The following is a 25,881-nucleotide window of genomic DNA, read 5'->3' on the forward strand; positions in this document are numbered from 1 at the left end:
ACACATGTCGGTGAAGTTGGAACACGCTCGTTAAATGCAAATTCGGGCGTGAGTGAAATTCTCCTCGTGCGAAACACATGGTGACTGTTTCTCGTATTGGCCAAACCGAGAATATATATGTATACAGCTCTTCATAACAGCAGGCTAATCGGTATATGAGAGAATGGAAAAGAGAGAGGAGCGGCCTCCACATCAGGTTAGAGGGAGGTTACAAGTGGCAAATCCGCACGTTGTCGTAGGCTTCGAGCGCGGAGGTGATCGTCGCACACGTGTGCCCAAGTGGTGTAGCGTCTCGTGGGATTGTTGCATGCACCTATGGCGCGGCTCGGCTTTTTTCGCCGTTTTTCTCTTTTTCTCTATTCGCTCGCTCACTTTTTCAGGCCCGAACTTCAGCCCCATAGGTAAGAGCTGTCCTTAATGGCTCTCGCACCGTGTGTTCGACACATGGCAAGAGCCTCTCCTTGTTTTTCATCGGCAAACTTTGTCCTACGCACAGCCCTATCTACAATGGATTTAGCGACGCTGTCGGCAAAAGTTCTTCCTCCTCGTCGTAAAGCCAGCGTTCGTAAACAGCGACCAATATAATACTCGAGTATGTATGCATCGACGATGCGACGTTCAATCGTCCTGCGGCTCTTCTCAATCTTTTGCCTCTTTTTTTATCGTTCTCTCGACATCGATTCGGGGTTTGATTCGTTTCGGCATTATTTTTCCTACCCTTTCGCGAGGATCGTTTGTTGAAAATATTGCTTATAATTGAATTTTTTTCGGAATGCTTTTTCGAAGGTTTCGGAGGAGATTCAACTACTTCGGAAATTTCTTGATCCACAACCGCAATAACTTGAATTTCGTAGTCGAATAACTTGCAGACGATTTGAATCGTTGATCTGCAAAGGGTTAATTAATAGGAATTAACTAAAAAGGGACATTCGAAACGGAATCGAGAGGAGGAAAGGAGCGAAAATGTTTATTATGGAGGAATAAGCAATTTGGAGACCTTCCCCTCACGCCCAGGACGACCCCGGGGCTTCCCCCTCATAAAAGACCTCAGCAATACAGCACAATATTGCCACCAGCAAGAAACTTGTTGTGCTTTCCGTCCATGCTGCGGCTATAGGCGCCCTTTTATTAATGGAAGGCCCTCACAACGAAGGCGTAAAGGCTGCAACGATGAATTAGTGAATATTTCGGCTGGTAATTGCTTTGCTGGTGGCATATTCAACCCCGAAATCAGCCCAGGTCTCAAGACCGTGCCCGATTGCTTCGGTGAATTTGTACCTGATTCCACAAACATTATTTTTCGATGAGCACTTGCAAATTTTTTAACAATAAGTCCAAATCCAGTTACCTCATTACAACCCGGAGAAAACGAGGCCGAAAATTCCAGAGGAAAGTGCTAGGAACGTGGTATCTCGGAGACGGTACATCCGCACCGGAGTGCACCATTAATTCAAAGAGCAGTAATAAGAACTGTTTTATTCACCATAGTAAAAAAAACCGATATCCAAACCTTTTATTCAAAAGACTCAAGAGTCTTTTTCTCTAGGAGCATAGTAAAAAATATGTTTCAGTCACTTCAAATGTTTATATTGTTAAGTATGCTCGAGCAACCCTGAAAAAAAGCGATATGTATGGTAAAATGTCACTCGTATTCGCGGTGTACATTCGTGTATTTGTCATAGAATTTACTACGCCGACAGTCCAAATTTATGATTCACGATACATTTGCACTTATCAGTAAGTGCTAGTCTGACATGACGAATAAAACTGGAAAACAAAACGAAATATAGTTCAAAATTAAAAAAATTCGCCGGAAAATTAAAAAAATACTATGCTGTTTTTAATCGGTGGCTAAATACTTTAAAATTTTTTGAAAAATGATACATTTCTCACTATATAAAAAATGAATCCGTTTCCTCACTTCGTTACATCAGCAGGCAGTAAACCTGAAAAATTTGAGCATATTCAGCAAGAATTATTCGTATCGACGTTTCTTTTTCATTTTCTCCCAAACCATATTCACTCTTCTGTTCCAAACTGATTGTTTTGGTTCCCTTGAACAACAGCGGCGAATTTTTATGACGATACGAAAATCATCGACTCCGATGAACTCGAGTTCGGCGCGATGAACGGAGCGAAAAGATCTTTCTCATTCTCTTTTTCGCCGGGGGCAAACGGACCTGCAGATTAACGCAGAACTTTTGTACACATAATTGAAATCGTAGAATTGTAACCATCGGAAGTGTCGTGGAGGAATAAATATACTCCCTTCACGAGCTCTTGGTTTTGATCATTCGATCATTTCCTACATTAATATCTCACTCCGCGGCGCGGTTCAGCCACTTTTGCTCAATATCGTTCGTTTTCGTCTGCTTCGTTAATACGAGGATCACTTGGCAGAGAGCATGCGATAACTCGGGAGGAAAAGAGGAAGAGTGAGAGACGCACATAACATATGCTCGCGCCTCTCGGGCACGCACCGTTTCACGATATTAACGCGGATTTAATTATGCGTGCTGTGCACTCTCGTGCAATCTCTTCTCGGTCTGGCAAATGTATGAGCTCAAATATCAGACGTATGCATGCACTTAGAGTCCACGAATATTACGTGATGTTTCAAAGATGAAAGCATATATATGCGGGCAAGAGGCTGCGTCGAGCAGGGCGTCCAAGAGTCTGCCTCACCCAACTATAAATCGGGGACACTCGCTTGGATCCTCGGAAAAAAAGTCTCCTCTCGATCCCCGTTATTATCGGGACACGAACAATGTTTCGAGGAGCGCGACCACTCTGTGTGGATTTGCAAAGGAAAAATGAGTAAAATCGGTTTTGTGTCTGATTGCAATTTTTCAGATACTGAAAAAATAGTGAAAAACGATTCCACGTGATCGAATTTCCGACGCGACTCTTCGCGAAACGATTAAATTTTATATTCGTTTACCGCCGCATGATCTCGATCGGTTTTCATCTCGAAACTCCGTTCGAGAGCGTCCGGGCGCATTGTTTTTTCGAGATAAAATACTCGGTGTTTACACGCGACTAGAGAATTTCTATAATGTGTCAGCCAAGAATTTTTCACTAAATCATCGAGAATGAAGTTCTGGCCGAGTTCCAATACGAAAAGTTCAATGAGGGAAACGCGATAAATATAATGACGCGGGTACTTCTGCTCTGTGCTTCGTACGTGTGTGATTTTATGCTTGAATCACGAGACCTGGCCCCAGTAATTATTCTCCAACGGCGATGATCAAAGGGAACGCAATAAAGTTGGAGTATGTCTCTATTTATCTCAGCAGCGGCTCTCCCAGCTATGAGATATAGGACGATTTTCATTATAAACAATGATTTAATACGATAGTGCTTTTCTTACGCGCGTCATCTCCGCGTGAAAAAATACAGCTGAGAAAAATAACGCGAACGTATGCTGGGCCGAAGCGATTCATTTTTGTTCACGACTTTCTACGTGCGAGAGAGAACAAAAATTGCTACCAATTTTCATAAAAATAACGAATAAAGTGATTTGGTAGCATTTCTCGGCCAATCAGCAACGAGGGAATGTTCTCTTTCGTAGAATTCCAACGCTGAATATTTTCGAGTGCGATACCACACTTTACTCTTGCTTTGGATAATCGCTTTTTTCCAAACTGCCGATAAATTAAAAAAATTCATAATCTTTCAATCTTTCACTGGTCGCAATTGAATTTCTTTCACTGGTCGCCATGCTTCCAGAATTTCGGGAAATAAAGAAAAGTCTTGGAATTTACATCGCGTTATAAATGAAAAGCTGCCGCCGCGCGTCACAACGAACATGCGGGTACGGAAGATTCGACCAAGAAGACCCCATCGATCAAGCCCGGCCGCGTCGTTCTCCGAGCGCGAAGAAAGGAACTTCTTTTCTTATGTCTTCCTCCCATCTCCGCGGGAAATAACGTCGAGAACAATAACGCGGAGAATCTGCGTCGAGGATGAGAGCGCTCGCGCAAAATTGTTCCAGCCTTGGTAAAAATCTCGAATAAGTTTTCAACGAAGGCTGAGACAGAAAAAATCGAATTCGAGGCGGTGTTGTATTCATTTGGAGAAAAAAATGTTCCTATTTTTGGCCTCTCCGTGTAACGGTAACTCATCGCTGTCAGTCGATCCCTTGCTTCGAAGGCTTCGAATTTTTCTCCATAAATTCCTTTTTCGTTGTGTGGATTTTTAAAAATCTTTTCGGGAGCCTCTGATGGGCGGGCGCGTGGAATTCTCTCCGGCGTTGTTCCACTGCTTCCACAAATTCCACAACAAAGACAATGGAGAAAATGAATATATCGCTCGTTACTCTCGCTTGTGCCCGGTGACGTCACCAAAATTACAAAATCCACTTCAAACTACTTTTAGGAAGCCACAATCTTACTCAAGTTTGTAAAAGCATTTACGATTGCTCCAGAACGTTTGGAATTTCTGCAAAATCTTTCAAAAATTCTCGAAAATATAGAATAAATGATGATTCAGTAATTCGACCCTCGTGACCGAAAGAAACATGAAAAATCGGAATGATCGATGAAAGATTTTCAGATCATTTTGGTCCACAACTGGCCGAAGGATGAGCGCAGATTCCGAAGAGTTTGAGCGACGAAGATTTGGCGCGAAGAAATCGGTCTTTGGCGCAAGATCGTCGCGGGCTCTTCTCGTCCGGAACGATATAAATATTCAAGATGGGTCCCCGTGGCTTTCTCCGAGCGCGCCTTTCTCAGAGGCAACTTCGTTCCGCACATAAACGCACTATAGCAAAATTCGCAAAGTCGAAAGTGGAGAGTTTCATTTTTCGGTGTCTTCGTTCCCTCCTCCGATGCAAAGGCGTAGTCGAGGGGGCGAAAAGGCAAGAAATATTGAGGGGGGAAGCGGCAGGGGGCGAGAGAGGGCATCGAAAGAAAACGAGCTGCGTCTCTCTTCCTCTCGATCTTCCGTCCATTCGGAAAGCCGCTTCGTCTCTTTCCGTCGCTCTCAGTGGTTTCCTGGCTGGTAACGTGGGTGGGGACGAGGCTGACAAGTACGAGATTTAAAAGAAAATTCTGGGGTGGGGCCAAAAGCTGGACGAAGGAGTGGCGCGTGAAGAGGAGAAGAGAAGAGAAGGCGGTGTCTTCTGAGAGACTGACGTACCAAAGACTCGAAGAAGCGAACATCAGACATCTCGTATCCCTCGTACGGATAACACGAGATCACTAAACTCATTTCGATCTTCCCCGTTTTCGTAAACTCCATTCTCCTTTTCATTCAGTGAATCATTATTCACTGCTGTTTTATCTTCGCCCTGCAAATTTCAGTGTAAGTCGGCGAGAAGAATCGAAGAATTTTAATGTACTTTGAAAGTTGTTCGCACGAGTGATCGACGGAGTGTGTGCAACAGTGATTGGATTCCCGAAGCGAAGAACACTAACGAACATTTGTTGGTTAACGTTACCGTGGCCTCGGTCGGCATCCCCCAATTTATTAATTTGCTCTCCGAACGTTTAACTCTCGAAAGAGGCTCCATCGAAAAAGACAATCCAAGAACTCGACGTTGTCAGGATGATGCAAGCACAGCAGCCGGTGGGCCTCCAGGCCCAACGCGTCCAGGGCTTATATCTGTTGGGTGACAGTTCGGGGATTCCCCACAGTGCGGGTAGCTCGGCGAGCAATTCGCCGGACCATTACGAGCGTTACTCCCCCCCGACACACCTGATGGATCTCAGCAGCCCGACGGAGCACCGCCTGCCAAGTTTTCATCCGCACCCTCATCACAACGAGAATCACAATCTGCACAATCACCATCATCATCATCAACTTTATCAAGCGCCCTCGACGTACGTGATCTACGATCCGATCGAGGACAAGCGCTACCTGCAGCAGCATCCCCCGCAGCATCAACAGCAGCAGCAGCAGCAGCAGCAGCAGCTCGAGCTTGGTCAACCAGGAAAACTGATGTACGATCGCGAAATACAAAGCGTCGATTACGACCGCCGAATCAATGACAATTCGCCGGGTTTCCTCTCGGATCACAGTCATCATAGCCGCGATCACGAGCAAAGTTTGTACCTCACACCGTCCCCGCAGATGTACTCGTCGTCGGGGGAAGAAATGACGAACTCGAGAGTGCCGAGTTACCACCCAACGACGAATGAGCAGATAATCGAATACAAGCAAGAAATCGACTACGAGAAAACCTCGGTTTTGCCGGAGGATTACGAGAGTCCAAAAAGACTCGTGGACCTGGGCGCGATGGCGGCGAACACGACGAAAAGCTTTGAGCGAGAGCTCACCGGCACGAACGACACGAGGACGTGCATCAGCAGCAACAGCAGCGCCCGGAGCACCAGCTCCAGCTGCAGCACGACCAGCAACCCCGGAAAAAGAAAGAGAAAATCATCCTCGAGCTGCAACGAGAACAACGACTCCGAGGGCGAAAGCAACGCCAGCTCCTCCGGCTCGAAACTCAAAATGAGACGGAAGAGCGGTGCTACTTACGAAGAAATACAGAACCAGAGAGTCATGGCTAATGTCAGAGAACGCCAGAGAACCCAGAGCCTCAACGAGGCCTTCGCATCCCTCCGAAAAATCATTCCCACGCTGCCCAGTGACAAACTCAGCAAAATACAGACTATCAAACTGGCCACGAGGTACATCGATTTCTTGTACGAAGTTCTCCACTGCAACGTCGAGAACAGCGATGGATCGGAAGAGAACGGTGAGTTGCTTCTCCCCCATTTTTATTTCACCTTTCTTTTCACCTTCGATTTTTATTTTCACCGAAATCTCGTTTACCAACGTTTTTATCGATCGGTAGAAAAACTGTTAGAATTGGTGATAATTAGAGTCGGGAATCAAACGCCTGAGACCGTATATTTGAGTGACACTAATTAGAAAACTCGATGTGCGTATGCAAATTGGGAATGAGAATGAGAAATAGCTCTAGAAAAACTTGGATTTTTCTCTCCCTACGAAGAGTCTCCGGCTCGAGCTTGAAAATCATGAGGAAAAACAAAAAAATGAGCCCTTCTTGAAAAAAAAATCGAACGTTTCTCTCGTCACATCGTTACGTGTATTTCTTTCTCCCGGGGGCTCTCCGGACCCTCATCTTCAAGTTCTGTCGTCTCGAGGAAGAAAGAGAGATAGGGATCTGTGTTCATCTGTTTACACGACTCCTCGTTCGCGGCAGCTTCTCTCTGTTTACTCTACACAACGACAGTGTAATTAAAACAGACCCTGAGCTCGTAGCTTCTGTTGCTCGTCGGTGTAAATTGATATCTGTGTACACAGCCTTTGAATATCGTCACATTTTTGAGGAAAAAAGGTTACATAAGACACTCTCCTTTTTTCCCTTCGTCATTTCTTGGCTAATCATCATCAAATTCAATATTTTATCGTTTCGAATCAACTCCAGAATGGTCACGATCAAAGTGAACATTTTTTTACATGGAAAAATCCGACAAAAAGGTGCGATCGATGACGACGCTGGAGTTTGCAACGTTGGGGTCCAACGAAATGGAGGAAAAACATTTGTAATGGACCAATTTTCTCTTTCACGAAGTATCGGTGGGCAGCTTGAAAAACTGCGAATTACAAATTCGTCAGGCAACGAAATGGGAGAATTACTGAAGACATTGGAGGGTTTTTTTAAATCATTTCGTTGGACTCCAACGTCGCAAACTTCAGCGTCGATCGATGACAACAAACGTTTGGCACTTTTGCATTTTTGTGTATTGTGAAAAATGAAAGTTGTACGCCCTTTTGGTGATCGAGGATTGATAGACGGGCTCGATGTACAGAAGAGAAGAGGAAATATTTAGTCAATTAGTCAACTTCTCGTGATTGAGAGTTTTGGGGCGCGTCGCGAGCCAAAGTTAATCGAGTCTTGTCTCTCTATTCTTGCAACGAAGAAATAATAGGGGTAGAAGCATCTTCTTGTCTCTTTTCCTCTCCCTCGCCGCTCCAGATTCGCGGGAAAGTGCGTGTATTAATGGAGGACTCGAGGTAACTCTCGTTGGCTTAAGAGAAGAGCCGAGAAAGCGAACGCGGCGAGAAGAACGATGCACGTACACCGTCTCGTATTAAATCACGCTCCACCCCACGATCTCGGAGCGTTCTTGACGGGATACAAGACACGAGAGAGGCGCCAAAATTACCCGAGTTATCCTAGAGACTTTTCACTCTCTCGTAATTTCGCGTGACTAACGATATCGAGACGCTAAGTACCCGAAGACGGTTATGATTGGCTCGTGTGCGCCTTATAACCGCTTCTCATCCCCGAAAGTTCACGATTTTGTGAACGACGATGGAAATAGAGACCCTCGTCTCGTACTTCCAGCTCCTCTCTCTTCGATCTTCTTTTATTAGTTGTCTCTAAAATTTTCATAACTCTCTCTTTCTCATCATGTTTTTGGAGCGAATCGGAATTTCTCACTTTATCGAAGGCTCGAAAGCGTTATCGTTGCCTCCACTGCATTGCTCTCTCGTGTCAAAACATTCGGGGGGATTCGAATTCACCTTTTTCAGGGGTTTTTTGTGCACTCGCGGGAGGGTTCTTATTTTTCATCAGTTCGTACTTCACACGGGAACTTTTGAGCCAGGTTTTTCGTTTCTTTTTTTTGCACTCTGGGGAGGTTTCGTTTCGATGTTTTTCTTCCTTCGTTTGCTGCTTGATTCATTATCTGTTTTCTTTTCACGTCGAGGCATTAGTTTAGAAAGTTTTTCTTCAAAGTTTCTTCTCACCCGTTTTTGTGATTTATCAATAATTTTTGTTTTCTTTGGTTTTTTGTTTTTTAGGAGAAAAAAGGGGCGCGGTGCTGGCTGCTCGAGAAATCAGTTCGTCGTCGTGCAGTTACATGGCTCACGAGAAACTGTCGTACGCTTTCAGCGTCTGGCGCATGGAGGGTGACTGGAATTCGAATTTCTAAGTCGAAAGCAAGATTTCTCCGTGCATTTTGGCAAAAATGAACCGAGCAGATCGCGCGTGAATTTCTCGATTGGTAAGATGTTATCAACTTGGAAAATGATGGCGTGTAAGAAAGCGGCGGAAATTTCCTGCTTTCGCTGGACCGAAAGTACCGAAATGGCCGCCGAGAAGGAGCGCCGCAGAACTTTTCGTGCGTTTTTTTCTCCCGAGTCCGGGCTCCGAGCAGTGCCGGGAGATGTTTTCAAGAATTCAAGTGGGATAATTTCGGTGGTGCCGCGTAAGAAAGCTCGACACTCGAGACGACAATGGACTCCGAAGAGGGCCCTTGCGCTTTCAGTCTCGGGGGATTCCCTTCGGCCAGGATGAACGGCTCGCACGCGAGCACAACAATGAATCGTATAGACATAAAATGACGGGACGATTATTGCCGGATTTTCCTCCTTTGCCGAGGGCTTATCCCTGCGTTAAGCGAGAAACCGGAGGTGCCAAACGGAGCGAGAAGAAAAAGGTTCGACATCGCGGTTTTCTCGGCTCTCTCGCTTATTTCGGCAGAATCGACGCGCCCCACAAATTTATGGAAATCTACCTCAAAATTATCTGGCGTGAAATCAAAGTCATGTTCCCAAGCAAAGAGAGTCAAAAGTGCTCAAATCCCCGGAAAAACTTCGCTCTTTCCGCTCGATTATAAAAACATTCGAATGGTAACCAATCGATGCTCTCTTATCGATACATCAAGACGTCAGCCAATCACTTTTTTTTTCGACTCAACAAAAACCGCCGGAAAAAACTCCTTTTCGTTCTCCAGCTTTTTCGACATTTTCCACCACCGTCGCTTGAAAAACCACGTCAACGTGACATCTCGCTTCGAGACCACACAGCGAGCTTTTCTCGACTCGTTCACTCGAGAGTTTCGTAAAGACGACAAATTTTTTCCTCTCATCAAGCATCATGAGACTCGCTTCCTTCACATATTTTCTGTACGATGTAACGTCCATTTACGCAACGAGCATTGTAAATGTAAATATATATCGTGTCTGCCTATGTGATAAACACGTCGATGATTCTCGCGTTTCCATACCGTGTGAATACTCAGTAGCCTAGTTTCGAGGAGGTAGAAAAATGAGAGAGAGCAGAAGAGGGCAAGAGCTCGAATGCGTGAGTTAGTTATTTTAGAGCAGCGAAAGCAAACTTCTAGTTAGATCGGAGCGACGTTAAAGGGAGGTTCGCGCAGCACTTTTGATGCCCTCGCGGCTTCTTTTTCTCGATAAATTAACTGCGGTGAATCTTTATGGGAGTAGAAGAGAGAAGGAAAGGAGGAGAAAGAGAAAGAATAAAAAAGGTTGTGAGAAGAAGTCTTCTCCGGAGTCTGTCTCGAGCGGATGTGACCGCGCGAGTGGAGCTTTTTGAGAACGGGGCCGAGTCTCCGGGACACTGGGTCCCCCCTGGATCGCTCGGGGTCATTCGAGCCTCGTGCAGACTCGAAGGACGAGGGGAACGAAAAAATCGTCGACTTCTCGAGACATTTCGTTGACGCAGGATCGATCCGAGACACTCGAGGATCAAACTGTTGGTTAAATATTTCTCGTAATTATCAGAGCCGAATATTCTCTCCTCTCTCTTCTCCTTCGCTCTTGCCCCGATCCCGAACGAACTCCGAGGGAAGATCGCTGTAAAAAACGTCGAAGAAAAAAACGTTCGCGTAGCCGAGAAGCGAGACGGCTCTTTTTATTTCTTTGGGTGCTGCGTCCTCCGCGAGAAGCATCATAAATCTCTTTGAATTCAATTAGAGAGAAGACTCTCTCGTTGTTACTTTTGGCGCCGCTGCGAGAGATAGACAAAGAAAGAAACCGACGTTTGCTCAGTGGCATCCGTCGGAGCAGTCTTTTGTATATTCATGGGGACGACTTTTCGCATCTCCGCACTAAATGTACGAGAAAAATGATGATGTTTCAGTCAGCTCTCGCCGCGGCATTGCGAAAACAAATTCAATCCCCGATCCTCTTTGCCTCCCTCTCTTTCCCTTTCGCTCATTCTCGAATTTCGCCCCGAAATTTAAAACTCCCATTTCTCGAAGGCGCCCCGATTTTCTCAGCCCCAGAATAACGAACATCCCGGTTCTCGACCGGTTCACATATTTATTTTCGATTATTCTCCACCCATCGATATACACTTTACTCGAAAACCTCGTCCATATTGGCGGTGATTTATTTTACTCTACTTTTTATATTAAACTATCGTCGTGAATAATCCTTTAAGCGTAAAATATTCGTGTAGAAACGTTCAAGTGCCGGTTAAGGGCCTTGCCGCATACAGCCGAACACCAAAGATTCAAATGCTCCTTTGTACATATCCGCATTAAAATAAGAGAGCAATTGTCGTGAGCTTGTTTATTTGTTGGTCTGTACAGCCCAGTTATACTTGGGACTCAGAGTTCGCGCAGCTGCGTGGCCGGATTAATGCAATAATTTATTCAATCATATTTATACACGTGACATTTGACTTTCCGCCGATTTTCATGCGCGACAGCTCGATGTCACGACTCGAGAATCTTATTTTCTGTAAATAATTTAATCTCCTGTATAAAGATCAAATTTATATTCAACGTTTTTCATCCTGTAAATATTTGAAGTTTCTCACGGGCTCTCACTCCTGTTTCTATGTGCCGTGCACACTTTACCTCGTAAGAAACACGTACGCTCGTCGCGACACACAAATATTAGTTTCCCATTCCTTGGACAGCCTCTCGTAAGCGGTAAAGCATCGTTTTCTGTACAACCGCGCGGGTCGCTGTTTCTACGTTTAGTCGATATTATAAATATGTTTTTAGATATATTCATACGTTGATACAGGATTGTACAGTATTTTTATATTCTGTTTTTGGTATAATTATTAATAAAAAAATTTTTTAAATAAACAAAATTATTGTGAAATCATATGACAGCGTTCTTGGTCCTCGAACTCATTTCCCTCTCAGCATCTTTCCCACCGAATCAACGATCTCGGCGCTTTTAGCATCTTCAGAGACAAGATCGGGAGCTGTTTATTCCTACGTGCTCCGATGGTTTGCATCGAAAGTAGAATTTTTTTCAAAATTTATGCAATCGATGCATGAGAACTTGGTATTTGACGAATAGAAATTTAATGGAATTCAGAGAAATTTACGCGATCGAAGCTTTCGATGCGTTTTCCTTTTATGTTAAAATAATTATCTTCCGCCTGAGTTGACGTTGATTCGTAAGTTCTTGATCTTAAAACTTCACGAGGGATATCACAAAAGTTTGGAAATTGCTGGTCGATCGCAGTGCGAAAAATGGAAAATTTGATTGAGAGTGATTTCGTGACAGTTTTCGATTGACGAACTTTTGATCGAATGGCGGGCGCCTGTTTGAAGATAATAGAAATGAAATATTTCGTGGACGTTGGGGCTCGTGAAGTCAGCCAAGGAAGTGCCCGCCCATTTGAACGTGAACCATTGGTTAGCTGGAAGATGTCGTGAGAACACGAGCCTTTCGAGCCAATCCAAAGAAGATACATGATTTTATGGGTTATACGGGAGCTTGTGCGAGCTCAGCGATCCGCAAACAGTGGTGCTCGGATGCTGCGCGTCTCCCGGCAACGCTCGTTCCGCTCCCTCTCTTTCGTTTGTCAGTCTCCGTCATTCTTTTCTCGTCTACCCGCGCGACTCGCTCACGTGTTGAGCTCCCGAGCATCGCGTTTAATACCTAAACGATTCGGGTTTTAGTACTCGTTTACGATCACGAGCGTGACTCCTACGGAAACGAGCGCTACTACGACGAGACCGTTTATGATTTTCTCGTACAGTGTATAGAAAACAATTTCGGCTCTTTCGACTTTGTCGCTCGCTGATATGGGACGGCCCAGCTTATAAATTGGCTGTCCTTCGAAATCACTGCGCTGCCATCGCACTTCTTCCAACTTTCCTTGCTCGATATCCGCGTGTAGAATAAATTTAATCGAAAAACCGAAAATGAGGATTTTTCAGTATTTCATTGTCGACTCGATTGTAACGGGAGCGAGTCGAACGAGGCTAACGAAAATAGCACCGAGCCGGAGCAAGGCATGTCGTAAATCATAAAATAGGTTACAAAATATAAATCTCATAGAAATAGACACCGTGAAGAGATCTCGAGTATCATCACAGCTGAGATTGACCGGACGGGAGAGCTCGAGGGGAGTGATATTTCTCGTTGAAGCCAGAAGTCTTCGAGGGCTCTTTTGAGTTGTGGACTTCAATCGTCGCTCGCGAAGCTGTTTTGTGGCGAGTATGAGGAAAAGCTACTAAGTTGCCAGAGCCGCGGAGGGAGATTTGACTTTCTCGAATTTCGTATATGTGTTTGGCCGGATCACCCAAGTCGTCGTCTCGTAGATCACTCGAATCGGGGGGGTTGTAAAGCCGCTCAACGAAATCGACACCAGAGAATGAGACTACTATAAACGCACTTATCCACGCATGCATAAAGCTCGGTACAAAAGTGTGTAGTATACGTGCATTGAGTTACGCGTCAGTTTCGCTGCGTTTCACCTCGTCCTTCGCTCCTACTTGTAACGAGAACTCGCTCCAGACACGCCGCGCAATACCGAACAGAAACATTTTTGGATCTTTCAAACTCTCGTGTAAATCTCGCTCGGTGTGCACAACCAGACGTGCGGCTCGCCCCAATCGGCGCAAACGTCCCCGTTGCGTTTTTAGACCGTAAAACACTCCTCCGCAGTCCGCAGTCAACATTTGTGCTGTAGAATAAAGAAAAACGCTCTGGTCTAACAACAGCGGAACTTGTAAAACTCCCCGGAAAAAGAGCTAACAAAACGACCTGTCTCTCCGCTTTCTTCTCGCCCTTTTCCTCCTCTCCGCGGTCGATCCATCCACTCGGTGAAATCTGAGAAAACCAACTAAAACTAAACATAGACGATATTATGTAAAACAACGAAAGGGATCCTACCGAAGATCATTCCTTCACGCCAGATGCTCGTATTTCGGAAACTTTTTTTCTTCCTCTTTTCATGATATATTGCTCGTATTGGGAGACACATTTGATTGAGAGAACGGCATGGAAAAAAGAACTGTAGCATGAGCAGGGTATCGCACGTCAAGCCGAATTACACAAAATATAAAATCATACAAAGTTGCTAAATCGACGACGCTCAAGTTTGCAACGTTGGAGTCCAACGAAAAGAAGGTAAACATTTGTAATTCACCAATTTTTCATTTCACGAAATCATTGGTGTCGGTTGAAAAACTGCGAATTGAAAATTCGGCAGGAAACGAAATTGGAGAGTTACTGGAATTATTGGAGGGCTTTTTTAGATCATTTCGGTGGAATCCAACGTTGCGAACTCCAGTGTCATCAAAATCGTACGAATCATGATACAAAATAATATACCAAATCATAAAATACGTAGTGTGATATATGCATCTGAAGAATGAATTAATCAGACCTCAAAGAAATCATAAATAAAAGAGAAAACGAACAATTGTTTATACATTGTAGTTTGCTCTACATAACTGAATTTTTAGTCTTCGGAGCATGATGAGTTTCTTACTTGTACCCTCTATTTTTTGTTCGAATGGTAGGATATCATTTTGTTAATTCAGCTGAGGGTTTTCTTCCCACAACACAGTCCACGAGATTCAACATACAATTATTTTCGTAGCAACAAAATATGACGTTAGAGTAACCCAAATATCGTCACAACCCTCAATTTCGTATTTCCAAATCACTTGCTATTTGAATCACTATCTAAATGTTTTGTGAAATTTAATAAATATTTAGTCGTGCGTATGGGACTAAATATTTTAGTGAAATTGAACATTTTTCGAGCGTTTCAACAAAATTTTTTTCTCCGTGTAGGTACATTTGGAAGGTGCATTTGATGTCGTTGTAAAGGAAACGTGCGAAGATTTGTTTTGGAATCAAATTTTCCATTAGTCTGTAGTTAGATAAATGAAAATCTGATTTTTCGTTTTTTTCGATTACGAAGCCAAATTAAATCTTCGTTTTGCCTTTATTGTCGCTACGAATGAAAATTTAAAAACCGTATATGCACCAGCTAGCAAGATTGGTCTTCCAGTTTACGACCATTTTGCCTGATCGAGTTTGTAGATTCATCGAAACCGTGTGTTTAGATTATCAAGAATTTTTCAATATTTTCGTTCCTCTTGGCTGAATTTTATTTCTCACGTCATTGAGAAGCAATGAAAGTCGTTTATCACCGAACAGAAGATTCGACGCTACGGAAATTCGACGTGCGCGTTCGCGGAGAGTCGTTAATGAGCCTCGATAAAAAATGATCATTCGGAAAATCTGTTTCGAAAGTCCAAAGCGACGGAAACCGAATGGGGAGTTACGTCTCTGACGTAAGCGTAAAAATAGTGGAAAAACATGTGCCAAGAAAAGATGGAGGTGAAAAATGTTGGAAAATCTAATTGTTTTGAAGGATTGCAGTTCTTGGTCGTAAATCTTAGTCATAGAAGATCATCATCATTTTTCCAGGCATCTGGATCCAACAATTTCATTACACAGTTGATCTTCTCTTAAATTAGGTTTCCGTTTATCGCGCGAGTGATTTTTTGTTTCTCGTGTTGAACCGACAGATATGAACGGTTAACAGATACCAGAGAGACTTGTATACGCTATAATAGACACAAATTATAGCGACGAGGGGTTGGAGAAAAAAGAAGGAAAACTTATCAAAGAAAAAGAGTGCTGGTCGGAGGGAGAGAGCAGGAAATAAAGGGAAGAAGGAGTTGTGCCGTAGGTGGTTAACATCTGCCGTTGTACCTTCACCGTCCCCCTTTCACTTTGTCTTTCCTCCCTGCTTTTTCTGATTTCTTTATTCTCAACCGTCTTTTTTCTTCGTTTTTTAAATCTACGATCTTCCCATTGCGATGGCGAGAGCGTTGAGCAAGCGCCATTTTGAAAGTGCTCGTGAGTCTCGCGGACTAAATCATCGCAATTTCTGTCACTTCCTCTGTTTTCATTTGGATGATGCATCGCTGTCGTTAGTGCCGCAATAGCCTGCGCACCAAAACGTGCGTCATATTTAAAGACGATCCACCATTCTTCCCCTCCAAACACTTGGTCCCTGCATCTCTATCGCTCGCTTCGTACTCTCCGGGCTTGGTAAACTCCTCACTGATTTACGAACATCGGCTTTCCTGGTGGATATCACGATGTTACCCAAATTCATCACTCTCTTACGGGCCCCTAACGTTCATCGTCGTTTCGCAATAAGTTTTCCCATTCACTCAAACGAAGACACAAAATTTGAGCTGACCACTTTCCATCTACATTCCCTTCGTATTCGTTCGGGCTTTTATCCTCGAATACAAACACGATGCATCAATTATCTTTATACGAGCAGCATTTAGACTTGGACGAGAGAAAATTTGACTTCGAGGTAACTATTGCCCTGCATATGCTAATCCGACGAGCACTTTCTCTTCATACTTGTTACATGCAGAGTTCGATGCATCAATGGGTCGTGGTATCATCACATTTTCATCAAAGCGTGTCTAACGAACGTATGGAAATATCACGTGATGTGCTATGTCTGAAAATTTTTCTAGATCAACAAAACACGTCGTTTTAGCGATTCACGTTCACACGGAGAGAATTAAACGGTAATACTTAGCGCGAAATTGACTGTAAAATATAATATTTGACCGCAGGGACAGGTTAACGAAAAGCTTATTCCAGTAACGCACTATTAAATTTTCAATATTTTGGGGAATTTTCAGTTTTAGTTTTATTTCAGTTTTTTCAACGTTCAGTGAATTTTACGGTGCATCACGGTTAAATGTCTTTGCCCTAACGCAGATATCGATCACTCATTACTGAACGGTAATTTTTCAAATTTAATTCTCTCCGTGCACTGTATTCGCGAGTACTACATTGATAAATGATGTAGAATTTGAATGGAACTAATTGGAGTAGCGAAATGGATGTAAAATTCAAGAAAAAGTGATTAAGCTTTGACAGCTCACGAGGATCTCATTAATCGTAAGGAATTCCGGATTTTTATTACTTCCTACAACATCCTTAAAGTTACTACTTCGATACGGTGCTGGCCTCCCTCGATTCACGTTATTTTATAACGAAGCTCAAAAAAAGGGGGTTCCTCTGGTGGCCATAAAATTTCTTTAACTGTTTCTAACGATAAACATTATTCAGCTTGCTCGTGGTCCAGTGTCTGAACTCCTGGAGATGGAAAATACGAGGTCATTCATGGCAGCTCATTAAGACCGGTAATGAGGTCGTCTCGACGCAGTTAATTATCCCAACTCGGTTCTACGTTACGTTTCACATATACCAGACACATTCTTTCGTCTCTGTGGTTCTTTACAGTTTTTGGTACAGGGGTGGCTGCAACGACACGAGTGAATGAGCACGCGGGGCCCCCCATTCGCGTCTCCAGAAACCGGAGAACGTCAAACGATTCTACGAAATTCTATTTTCCCCCTTTTATATTCGAGTTGATACAAAAATGACGTTCGCCAGAAGGGAATCGAAGGCAGGAGCACTGGCGAGTCGTTGACTTCGTTTACTGACGGCCCACCGAATTGGAATTCGTGACAGATTTTCAAAATCCCAGAAAAATTGAGATATTTACAAGAGACTTTTATTTATCGGGGTCGAGTGAAATTTTTTGGCCTTCCACAGAACAGCTGTATTCACGTTAAATCGATCAAGTTTATTAAAATTCTTCGAGTATTGGTTTTATTGCATTTTCGAAGGCTAACAATGGAAATTCTGATTACGTGTTCTTCCACTTTTTATTTAAAACTTTTGTTGCGAGTGATTTTTCGACTTTTATTCTACTTCGACGAATCTCCGAAGCTCAGATTTTGAGTAACTTTAAAACTGACAATTTTCTATCTTTTTTTTGGAACAAAAAATGCCAAAAAAGTAGGGAGTTCCACAAAAATTTATTACAATTGCTGCTTGTGAATAAACGAACCAAAAAAAACATGATTCTCAGCTACGAACGGAAAGTCTGTTACGTTCACGGGGGAACCCTCATTGAAATTCATTCCTCGTTCGTATCCAAACAATCGATAATCATAAAAAAAATGAAGGAATAATCGAAGAAACACGAGCCTGGAAGATTCTTCGGTGCGTTTTCCCACGACGGTGTATCATCGTTGCTACCACTATTATTCACAAAGTAAACGGATTTTTCATCAAACTCCAACTCCAGGAAGCCCAAAGCCTCTAAAAATAACAGAATAAATGTGTGAAATAACAAGCGATGTGTGTAATACGATGATTTAAGATTGTTAAGTGGGTTATCGTTGGCGTCCTCGTAAATCGAGTGGCCCCTCTGCGCCAGCGAAAACACATCCTGCCTCGACGATGCTTTCCTCTTTTTCAGTTTCATCACATCCATGTGGATCTTATTTGGCCAGGATCTCAGGCGAGACTCGGAACACGAGGGGTCCTGCCCCTTTTCTGACCACGATGTCCTGGCGCCTGCTGCGGTATCGTTCAATGATTTAAGATGAGTGGGCGTGCTCCATGAATGAAAAAATTTAGTGGTGAATGTTTCGGCGGGTACGCGATGATGACGAAACTTTAAAAGCCCTGGGAGAGAACTCGCGCTGCTGTTACACGCGAGAAAACAGGTCCCGTTGTGGAACTTCCTTGTTATTTCGTGCTCGAATAAATTGCTGTTTTGCTGCTTTAACCAAATGTTTACACGGATTATGAGAACGAATCTCGAGATTTCTGTCCTTCTAACACTCTGTGAAACTCTGTGAACGGATCATCGGAACTCGGTCGCATGTGCTCGTGGATTAGAAACAATAATATCAGCCACATCCGCACTCAGAATTTGCCACGATAATCTCAGATCTTCTTTCATCTAACATAGCGCCTTTAATTTTTCTCTCACTCAAGTTTGCCTCTTTCTGTTACGTTCCGACTACTTCACAATGTACTCAAACAGAGACCCTCTGTGTACACGCTTTTTAGACAAATATCGCACTTTGTTCACAGGCATTTATGATCGCCTGAACTCTTGTCTCAAAATCTACTAGAATATGAATCCATTTCTGTATTGGATCTCACAACTGTTCTAAATCTTCAGGGATCATCGTCGTTCGACGAAATCTAAAGTTAGCCACGGAACATTTTAATCTAGAATATTTTAAAATTCCGAGCACATTTTCCGAAACAATTAAAAACTTTGTATCTTCAGCTACAACTCTGATGCAGATTTTGACAATAATTCTCAATCGCAGGCGATTGTCGTCAAAAATAAATCAGGATTCGCTGCCCTCATTTTTTCTCATTGTATCATCATTTTTAGAATTCTGTGAAATTTGACTGATTTAATTAACTGAAGTATCTCCTTCGCAAATCCTCAAAAATTTCATACATTCAACGAAGAGTTCGCTTTCCAACGTTACTGTGGTTACTGGTTTACTCTGATATTTCTGAATTTTTAAAAATTCGCTATTCATTGGATAAAAAAACTACAACAGCGTTATTATGAAATGTTTTGTTCTACGACTCTAGTCATATGCGATTTCGCTTTATCTCCAAACATTTTGAGAATAGGAGCGGCCAAAGTGCTCGGCTTCGTAAACGTTAATTATCAAGAATTTTTAAGTCGAAGGCGTTGTTATAAAACTAGCCGTGAAATTTGTAGAGTTCGAATTCACCGTTTTTAACTTTAATTCACGACGACACGGGAGTTTCACCTTGTATTTTTACGATCATTACAAAAAAAAACCGTGCAGATTAAAAAAATTACAAAGTCGTGACAAACGCAATAAAAAATTCTTCGCGGAATTCGGTTATTTAGAAATTTAATTGGATTATCTCTAAAATACACTCCTGGCTATCGTATTTCTCATAAATTTTATCATACATGCCATCGATTGTAATTTTGATAATATTTCCCATGAAATGCAATGTTACTATTGCGTAATGGTAGCGAAAGGATGAAAAATCTCAAATTCTCGATAAAAACAATACGAAAAAATTGTTTTCGCTCCGTAATCGAAAAACTATTGACTTCCTCATTAACTATTGGCTGACGACCACTTTTTTTTTCTTTATTGAGAGCCCAAAGAAATAGCATAGCAGAGCATTATTCGGCGAGTTTAAAACGAAGACGATTTCGCAGGACACGAGGCCGTGCTTCTCCACGAGCGCGTTTGGACAGAAGCCTTCATTCACAGATGATTTTCCAACGGTTTACACCCGTCTCGCTGACGGTGAGAGTACACAAGTTGGTGTGTAAACCGAGTGGAGTGAGTGTCGTAGAGATTGTCTGCGATGTTTGCCGCCTAACGATCCAACTAAACCATCCGCCTCTTTTCGATCCAACTAAACCATCGCATCTCAAAGATTCGAAGCTTTTGAAAATCCCAATAATTTGTGCATGATTTCTTATTGGAAAAACGCAGAGAATAGAAAGAAAGAATGAAAATATAATTGCTCAAAGAGCAAAAACGCCCTTGAATGTGAGATTTCCAGGTCGACATTTGTCTGAATGAATTCTTGAGAAACTACCAGATTTTGCCCGAAAAATAAAAGCAATAAAAGGCCAACTTTGTCCCAGAAAAGTCGATTGAATTCGAATGAGGCCGACAAAAAATATTCTACATATAATCGACATAATAATATTTTGAAATTTAGGAATTTTCCTTATTACAAAATGTTTCTTCGCCAGTGTATAGATTGTTCATATAGATATTTGTTTATCCTTGTATCCTACAACCCAACGTATAGTATTTATTATAGGCAACTAATTTGGAGAAAAATTTGTGGGCCCAAACGACGTCGAATGGTACTCATGGTTTTCGGACTACTAGATTCCTTTTCTTTTTTTTTGTTTTGACTGTTTAGATTTATTTACAACTCATTGCTGAAACATTGGAGTCCAGAAGCACCGGATTCGTCATGTTCCGTACGAGAATCGCGCAATATAACGCTTAACGAAGAATGCGATCGTTACCTCCGAAGCGGGGAAATGTCCGACGAGACGAGAACGAGAACGTGGTTAAGTACCGTCGATATACACATTTTGGCTTCAGCGATCATGGAACATCGCTCTCTTTTCGCTCTCGTAAAAACTCATTTCTTTCTTTATCTTTATGATTTTTAGCAACCACGAACGAGAAAAGATACGAGGAACGCTGGCTATGAGCTTTATCCGGTTCTACTCCATCGTAATGCTCCACAGCACGTACTTCACGCTATAGGCGAACGCTGCGAAACCAAGAATCACGCATAGATTCGTTATTGCGCTGTGAAATACACTCTGTTCTCGCTGCAATTGATCACGTATCAGCGAAGATACTTCGGCCGTCGTCGATTGATGCCTCGTCTGTTTTTGCATTTTCTCACGTCGTCCCAACTCTGTTTGTATTTCCTGTTGAACAAATTTTCTTTCTTCATTTTTCTTATAATCGATCGTTCTGATCTTTGTAGATTGATGTTTTTCAGACGGGTGCTACTATCAATAATTTACAAGATGTATACGCGATAAGTTTAAATCAAAAACAAATTATTCATTTTGAAAAGGAATAAAACTCGTTGGTTTATCTAGCAAATAATTAATCCTTCAATTTTATTCAACGCATTATTAAACATCATTAGATATCAAATTCTGGAAAGCTTTCAACAAAAGTGTGTTAATGTTCTTTGGTTTGTTTCTGTTCTAATATGTTCCCCTTACCTCGACAGTTTCTGGGAAAAGTTCACAAAACATTTTGTCCTTGAGATTAAAATCCAAGCTCTGAAGCGCCCACTGCCTCTTCTCCCAATCTGTTGTATTGATACTACCCAATGTCGGGCTTTTCTCAATCTGAAAGGACACGTAATGAAAATGATTTTCCTTCATTTTGCTTCGTATTGCTTTCTTTTGTTTTTTTTTGTTTGTTCACACTTTTAAATATATTACCATAAAGCTGAGGAGGCCTGTGAGAATTGTGGAAACGCTCCATGCCGGATTCCATGTGTCTGGATGAAAGTCAGAAATTGAGAGGCACAACCTTGTATTGACTTTGAATCTGCCGTTTGGGGTAGTCATGAAAATACTGGGCGGTTGAAACGGAAATTCTCCAGGGAAAACTAGTTTGCCATGATAAAAACCACCCTCGTAGGGAGTATTTTCTGGACCTTTGACCACATAATGCCTGTTGTGACCACAAATTTTTATTACAGGTCAAAAATGATACTTAACAACATTTTACACATTTATTTTACACTTAATATAAGTCATTGACTAATGGGGAGTTATTATATAAAATAAAACTCAAACACTCATCTTATGGATCAGAACAATGTATAAAGATTCTGCAAGAGTTTAAGGAGTGTGTAAAGTATAATCAATGTGAACAAAAATCACAGCATCTTCATTAAGTTCAAAGTCCCAAGGAAGGACTAAATTCTATCCTGTAAACAAGTTTGTTACGAATAAGAGTTATTTACCATACAAGTATATTTGACGGAACAGGTTCTGCAACGACGTACGGTACTGGATCTTTTTTGAGTCTTAGATAATCTTGCTTTAATCTGGCAATAGCGCTGTTTGGTTTCCTCATCCTTGGGAAAGGTGGTAGGCTCATACCTACCGAAGAATGAAAAAACAAACCAAGCAGCAGATGGTGCAGACCTTTGATTCCTCAATCACACGACAATGAGCCACCCTGCTGTGATTCAAATTGTCATTGATTCGCGAAACCTGAGATAAAAAATCCGAAAAAAAAGGAAATAAAACAAAACTGTTATTATAACAAGATTTCGATCGTTCCAGGTGTGATAATTTAAAGACGATAAGAAAAGAAAAGTACACGAACCCTCTCTTCTCCGATGTTCTATCAAATCGCGAAACGTACGATGTAACTACGAAGATTGAAAATCTTCAAAACAAACGCATACACATGCACCCAAAAAAACACCAACTTGAAACTTTCGTAGTAGATTTTAAAGCGCAAATTTTGGTTATCTCGAGTAACCTGTAATCGGATACGTCGTCGTGGTTTATGCACGTCAATGGGCTTTCCAGGGAAATTCGAGTTATCAAAATCACACGATCGTTAAATTAGATATAAAAAAAACAGAAGCACAATGACGGAGACCCTGACGAAACAACACACGAATTGTCGATAGAGGGTTACGATGCTTGTGCGCGATATTTTTTTTCGTTGTATGATTATAAAAAAACAGTAGGCTATGATTTTGACAGAAGGACGTTTTTTCAATAGAAAACATATGACGATAAGGCGACTTTTCAGTGTATAACGCAAGTTTCCAATTTTTGTCGTCACTCGCTAGTGCGGCAGCACCGATCGAGTAACTTTCTCGCGCTTTCCTATTCGGTCTGTTTGACCTGATGTGCATTTTAACATAGCGTGCGTGTACTAGTTCGTAATACTACCAATCGATCGCGTCTTTCGTAGTTCTTGTCGGCTTTTTTTCTATGAAAGTGTGTACTCTGCAGCCTGAATGCCCTGAATCTGTGAATGGAATAACAGCATTCCAAACTTACGGTAGAACAGATCGTCGATGTGTACGTTCAATTATTAAAACAAAATTAGTTGAAGCATTAACTGCTGTATAATGGCAGATTCTTCCTACGAGAAAGGGCTCAGCGAGCTCTCTAAAATGAAAGTAAGTGCATCTTCGAATTTCCTCTTTGTATTCGGCTATCCCGGCAAATCCGTTGTTCCGGACTTTCTCTAACCTCTAATCCAATTACCATCACCACCTACTTGTTAGGATTTTCAATTTATTTTCTCGTATCAATGTTTTTCCCATTTATTAATGGAAAAAAAATATTGGCGCAGGTAGCTGATTTGAGAAACGAATTAAAGCAACGAGGATTACCGTGCACTGGAAATAAAAACGAACTCGTGGAAAGGCTTCAACTAGCTCTACATGGAGGTACGTTTTCGTGGACGCATTTGAAACCAATTAATAACGAGTCATTGTTTTTGCATATATTATCGACATTGGAATATTGTCCGAGTTATTAATCAGCTACAGTCCATTCTCAGATAAAACATTAGAAAATTGAATTGAATGAACATTTGTAAAGCGATATGGCAATCGAATATGTTATATTAAGTTTCCTAACCAATGAATGTTCTCAAGTGCTTCTATTCAATTTTACATGCAGTATTTATTTGAAATTTTCTCAATTTTAGACTCTGCTTTATCTTTGGATGAGACAAATGATGAAATACTCGACGAAGATGCAGTTCTGGGGGTAAGTTTACGTGCTTATGCGAATGTAATCTCTGACTCTTAGAAATCTTATGATTTTATCTTTTCATTTATCAGGATGAAGAAATTGAGGAACTATCAAGCAAACCGGATTCTCAAGAAATTGGTGAGAAACGGAAACTATCTACTGAAAGCAACACAGGTAGTACCAAGAAAATTGTGCTGAATCGCAATCCAATCATTGAGGAAGTTAAAATTGATCAAACAAAAGACGAGGATAAAGATGAAAAAGCAGCAAGTGATTCTCAGCCGGAAAAAAAAGTGATCAAGTTGTCTGAATTGGGAGTTAAAGAGCGGCTTGAAATGCGAGCTAAAAAATTTGGAATGCCACTCTCTGAAACTGCTAAGAAAGAAGCCAGATCTGCCAGATTCAATTCCAACAATCAGAACAGCAAATCGTCAGCATCTGTGAAAACACCTGTGGTAAATTTTCATATCCATTTCGTAGTTAAAGTTAAAATTTTATATAATTTTTAATCAACAACATAGTTATCAAAAATTATCTTGTGCCTATCATTGTACAGAAGCCTCACAAATTCTCAAAACATGATTTTTATAATAATTTGATTTGGATTTAAAGCTCCGAACGGGGTAAAAAATTTTTACAAAACCCATTTTTCAAAATTTGTATCAAACAAAATTTTAATCAGTCCACAGTAGTGATTGTCAGATTGAAATTGGGTTTTAACAGGATAACCATTTTTCTGATGTTCCAAATCTCTTAATGAAAACTTTATTTAGTGAAACAACTTTATTTTACAAACTTCGAAGCCTAACGTTCTATACCCTCGGATTGATGCCTATTTCTCAAATGCATTATTTCTTTATTATAGTTTATGAGATAAGGCAACATAAAATTTGTATATCGAATTGTAGATTTTGAAAAAAGTCGACAATCATCAATGCTTTTTAATTGAATACCCTGTTCAAGTCTTTCAAACATTTCAGATGAAAATGTGCTATGGAAATCCAAAGACCTTGATAATAATCAATTTATAATTTATTCAACAGCACGTAACTTACGAAGTTTTGAAGAAGCGTTCGGAGCGTTTTGGGACAACAGCATCGAGTATTTTGGAAAAAGCTGAAAGTGAGGCAAGAATAGAGAAGCGGAAGGCCAGATTCGGTGAAGTGAAGCCTCTTGAAAACGTATTCCATAATAGAGTTAAGATCGTTAAATGATACTCAGTGTTATATACCGGAAAAGTGATTTAAAATACAACAAAAATAGTCTAAGTTATTTTTATTTTTTGTTTTTTTCACTCTTTCGAACGAACAGTGTATAAGACGATCTAATCACATTAGAAAGCGAGAGAGCATTTGACAAATATGAACACCTCAAAATATTCTGTGTTTCTTCATACTTTGCAATAAACAAAGGGAGATTTTTAATCGTTTCACATACGACACAGTTATGAAATGGAGGAGAAATGCAAGTATAATAAATCTCTATAATAATGGCAATTTACACAAAAAAGTTCCTTTTATTTTTTTCCTTAATATAATCAGGCTTTTTTCATAAACATGTGTGTATATTGTGTGTGTGTGTGTATATCGCGAAACAAAGTTGTTTTTACAAAATGTTTCACAAAGGTGAAGCCGGACAGATCAGCAATCCTGTTGAAGCTTCGAATTCTCACACATCGATCAGTTTATTGATAAAATTTGTCATTATGCCGGGTAGAACAAGGGGAATCTCATATCAATATA

General features: G+C 41.5%; 3 protein-coding genes across 3 annotated transcripts; 2 read left to right on the forward strand and 1 right to left on the reverse strand.

The window, feature by feature from the left end:
* Nucleotides 1-5,191: 5,191 nt before the first annotated feature.
* On the forward strand, nt 5,192-11,833 carry twi (twist family bHLH transcription factor). The gene is made up of 2 exons (XM_043428200.1): nt 5,192-6,703; nt 8,782-11,833. The coding sequence occupies exons 1-2, from the start codon at nt 5,548-5,550 to the stop codon at nt 8,910-8,912; spliced, it is 1,287 nt and encodes a 428-aa protein (XP_043284135.1). The 5' UTR covers nt 5,192-5,547; the 3' UTR covers nt 8,913-11,833.
* An 8,130-nt stretch (nt 11,834-19,963) lies between these two features.
* Nucleotides 19,964-23,178, reverse strand: LOC122418457 (ubiquitin-conjugating enzyme E2 J2-like). The gene is made up of 5 exons (XM_043432691.1): nt 22,743-23,178; nt 22,375-22,627; nt 21,845-22,079; nt 21,620-21,748; nt 19,964-21,313 (listed from the first exon to the last, which is right to left on the reverse strand). Exons 2-5 carry the CDS (start codon nt 22,509-22,511, stop codon nt 21,101-21,103), a joined length of 714 nt encoding a protein of 237 aa, XP_043288626.1. The 5' UTR covers nt 22,512-22,627; nt 22,743-23,178; the 3' UTR covers nt 19,964-21,100.
* Nucleotides 23,179-23,290: 112 nt separating this feature from the next.
* Nucleotides 23,291-25,635, forward strand: LOC122418449 (SAP domain-containing ribonucleoprotein). The gene is made up of 5 exons (XM_043432679.1): nt 23,291-23,556; nt 23,733-23,829; nt 24,093-24,154; nt 24,229-24,594; nt 25,183-25,635. The coding sequence occupies exons 1-5, from the start codon at nt 23,506-23,508 to the stop codon at nt 25,351-25,353; spliced, it is 747 nt and encodes a 248-aa protein (XP_043288614.1). The 5' UTR covers nt 23,291-23,505; the 3' UTR covers nt 25,354-25,635.
* The last annotated feature ends 246 nt before the right edge of the window (nt 25,636-25,881 follow it).

This window comes from Venturia canescens, chromosome 1 (genome assembly GCF_019457755.1).
Source record: "Venturia canescens isolate UGA chromosome 1, ASM1945775v1, whole genome shotgun sequence".
Lineage (NCBI taxonomy): Eukaryota > Metazoa > Arthropoda > Insecta > Hymenoptera > Ichneumonidae > Venturia > Venturia canescens.

Coding starts and splice junctions, on each gene's coding strand:
- LOC122418449 (XM_043432679.1), top strand. CDS start 23,506: ATGGCAGATTCTTCCTACGAGAAAGGGCTCAGCGAGCTCTCTAAAATG. Junction 23,557..23,732: donor GCGAGCTCTCTAAAATGAAA/GTAAGTGCATCT, acceptor ATATTGGCGCAG/GTAGCTGATTTGAGAAACGA. Junction 24,595..25,182: donor CATCTGTGAAAACACCTGTG/GTAAATTTTCAT, acceptor TTTATTCAACAG/CACGTAACTTACGAAGTTTT.
- LOC122418457 (XM_043432691.1), bottom strand. CDS start 22,511: ATGAGCCTACCACCTTTCCCAAGGATGAGGAAACCAAACAGCGCTATT. Junction 21,749..21,844: donor CAGGCCTCCTCAGCTTTATG/GTAATATATTTA, acceptor GTGTCCTTTCAG/ATTGAGAAAAGCCCGACATT. Junction 21,314..21,619: donor TTTTCCCAGAAACTGTCGAG/GTAAGGGGAACA, acceptor TTTGTTCAACAG/GAAATACAAACAGAGTTGGG.
- twi (XM_043428200.1), top strand. CDS start 5,548: ATGATGCAAGCACAGCAGCCGGTGGGCCTCCAGGCCCAACGCGTCCAG. Junction 6,704..8,781: donor CGATGGATCGGAAGAGAACG/GTGAGTTGCTTC, acceptor TTTGTTTTTTAG/GAGAAAAAAGGGGCGCGGTG.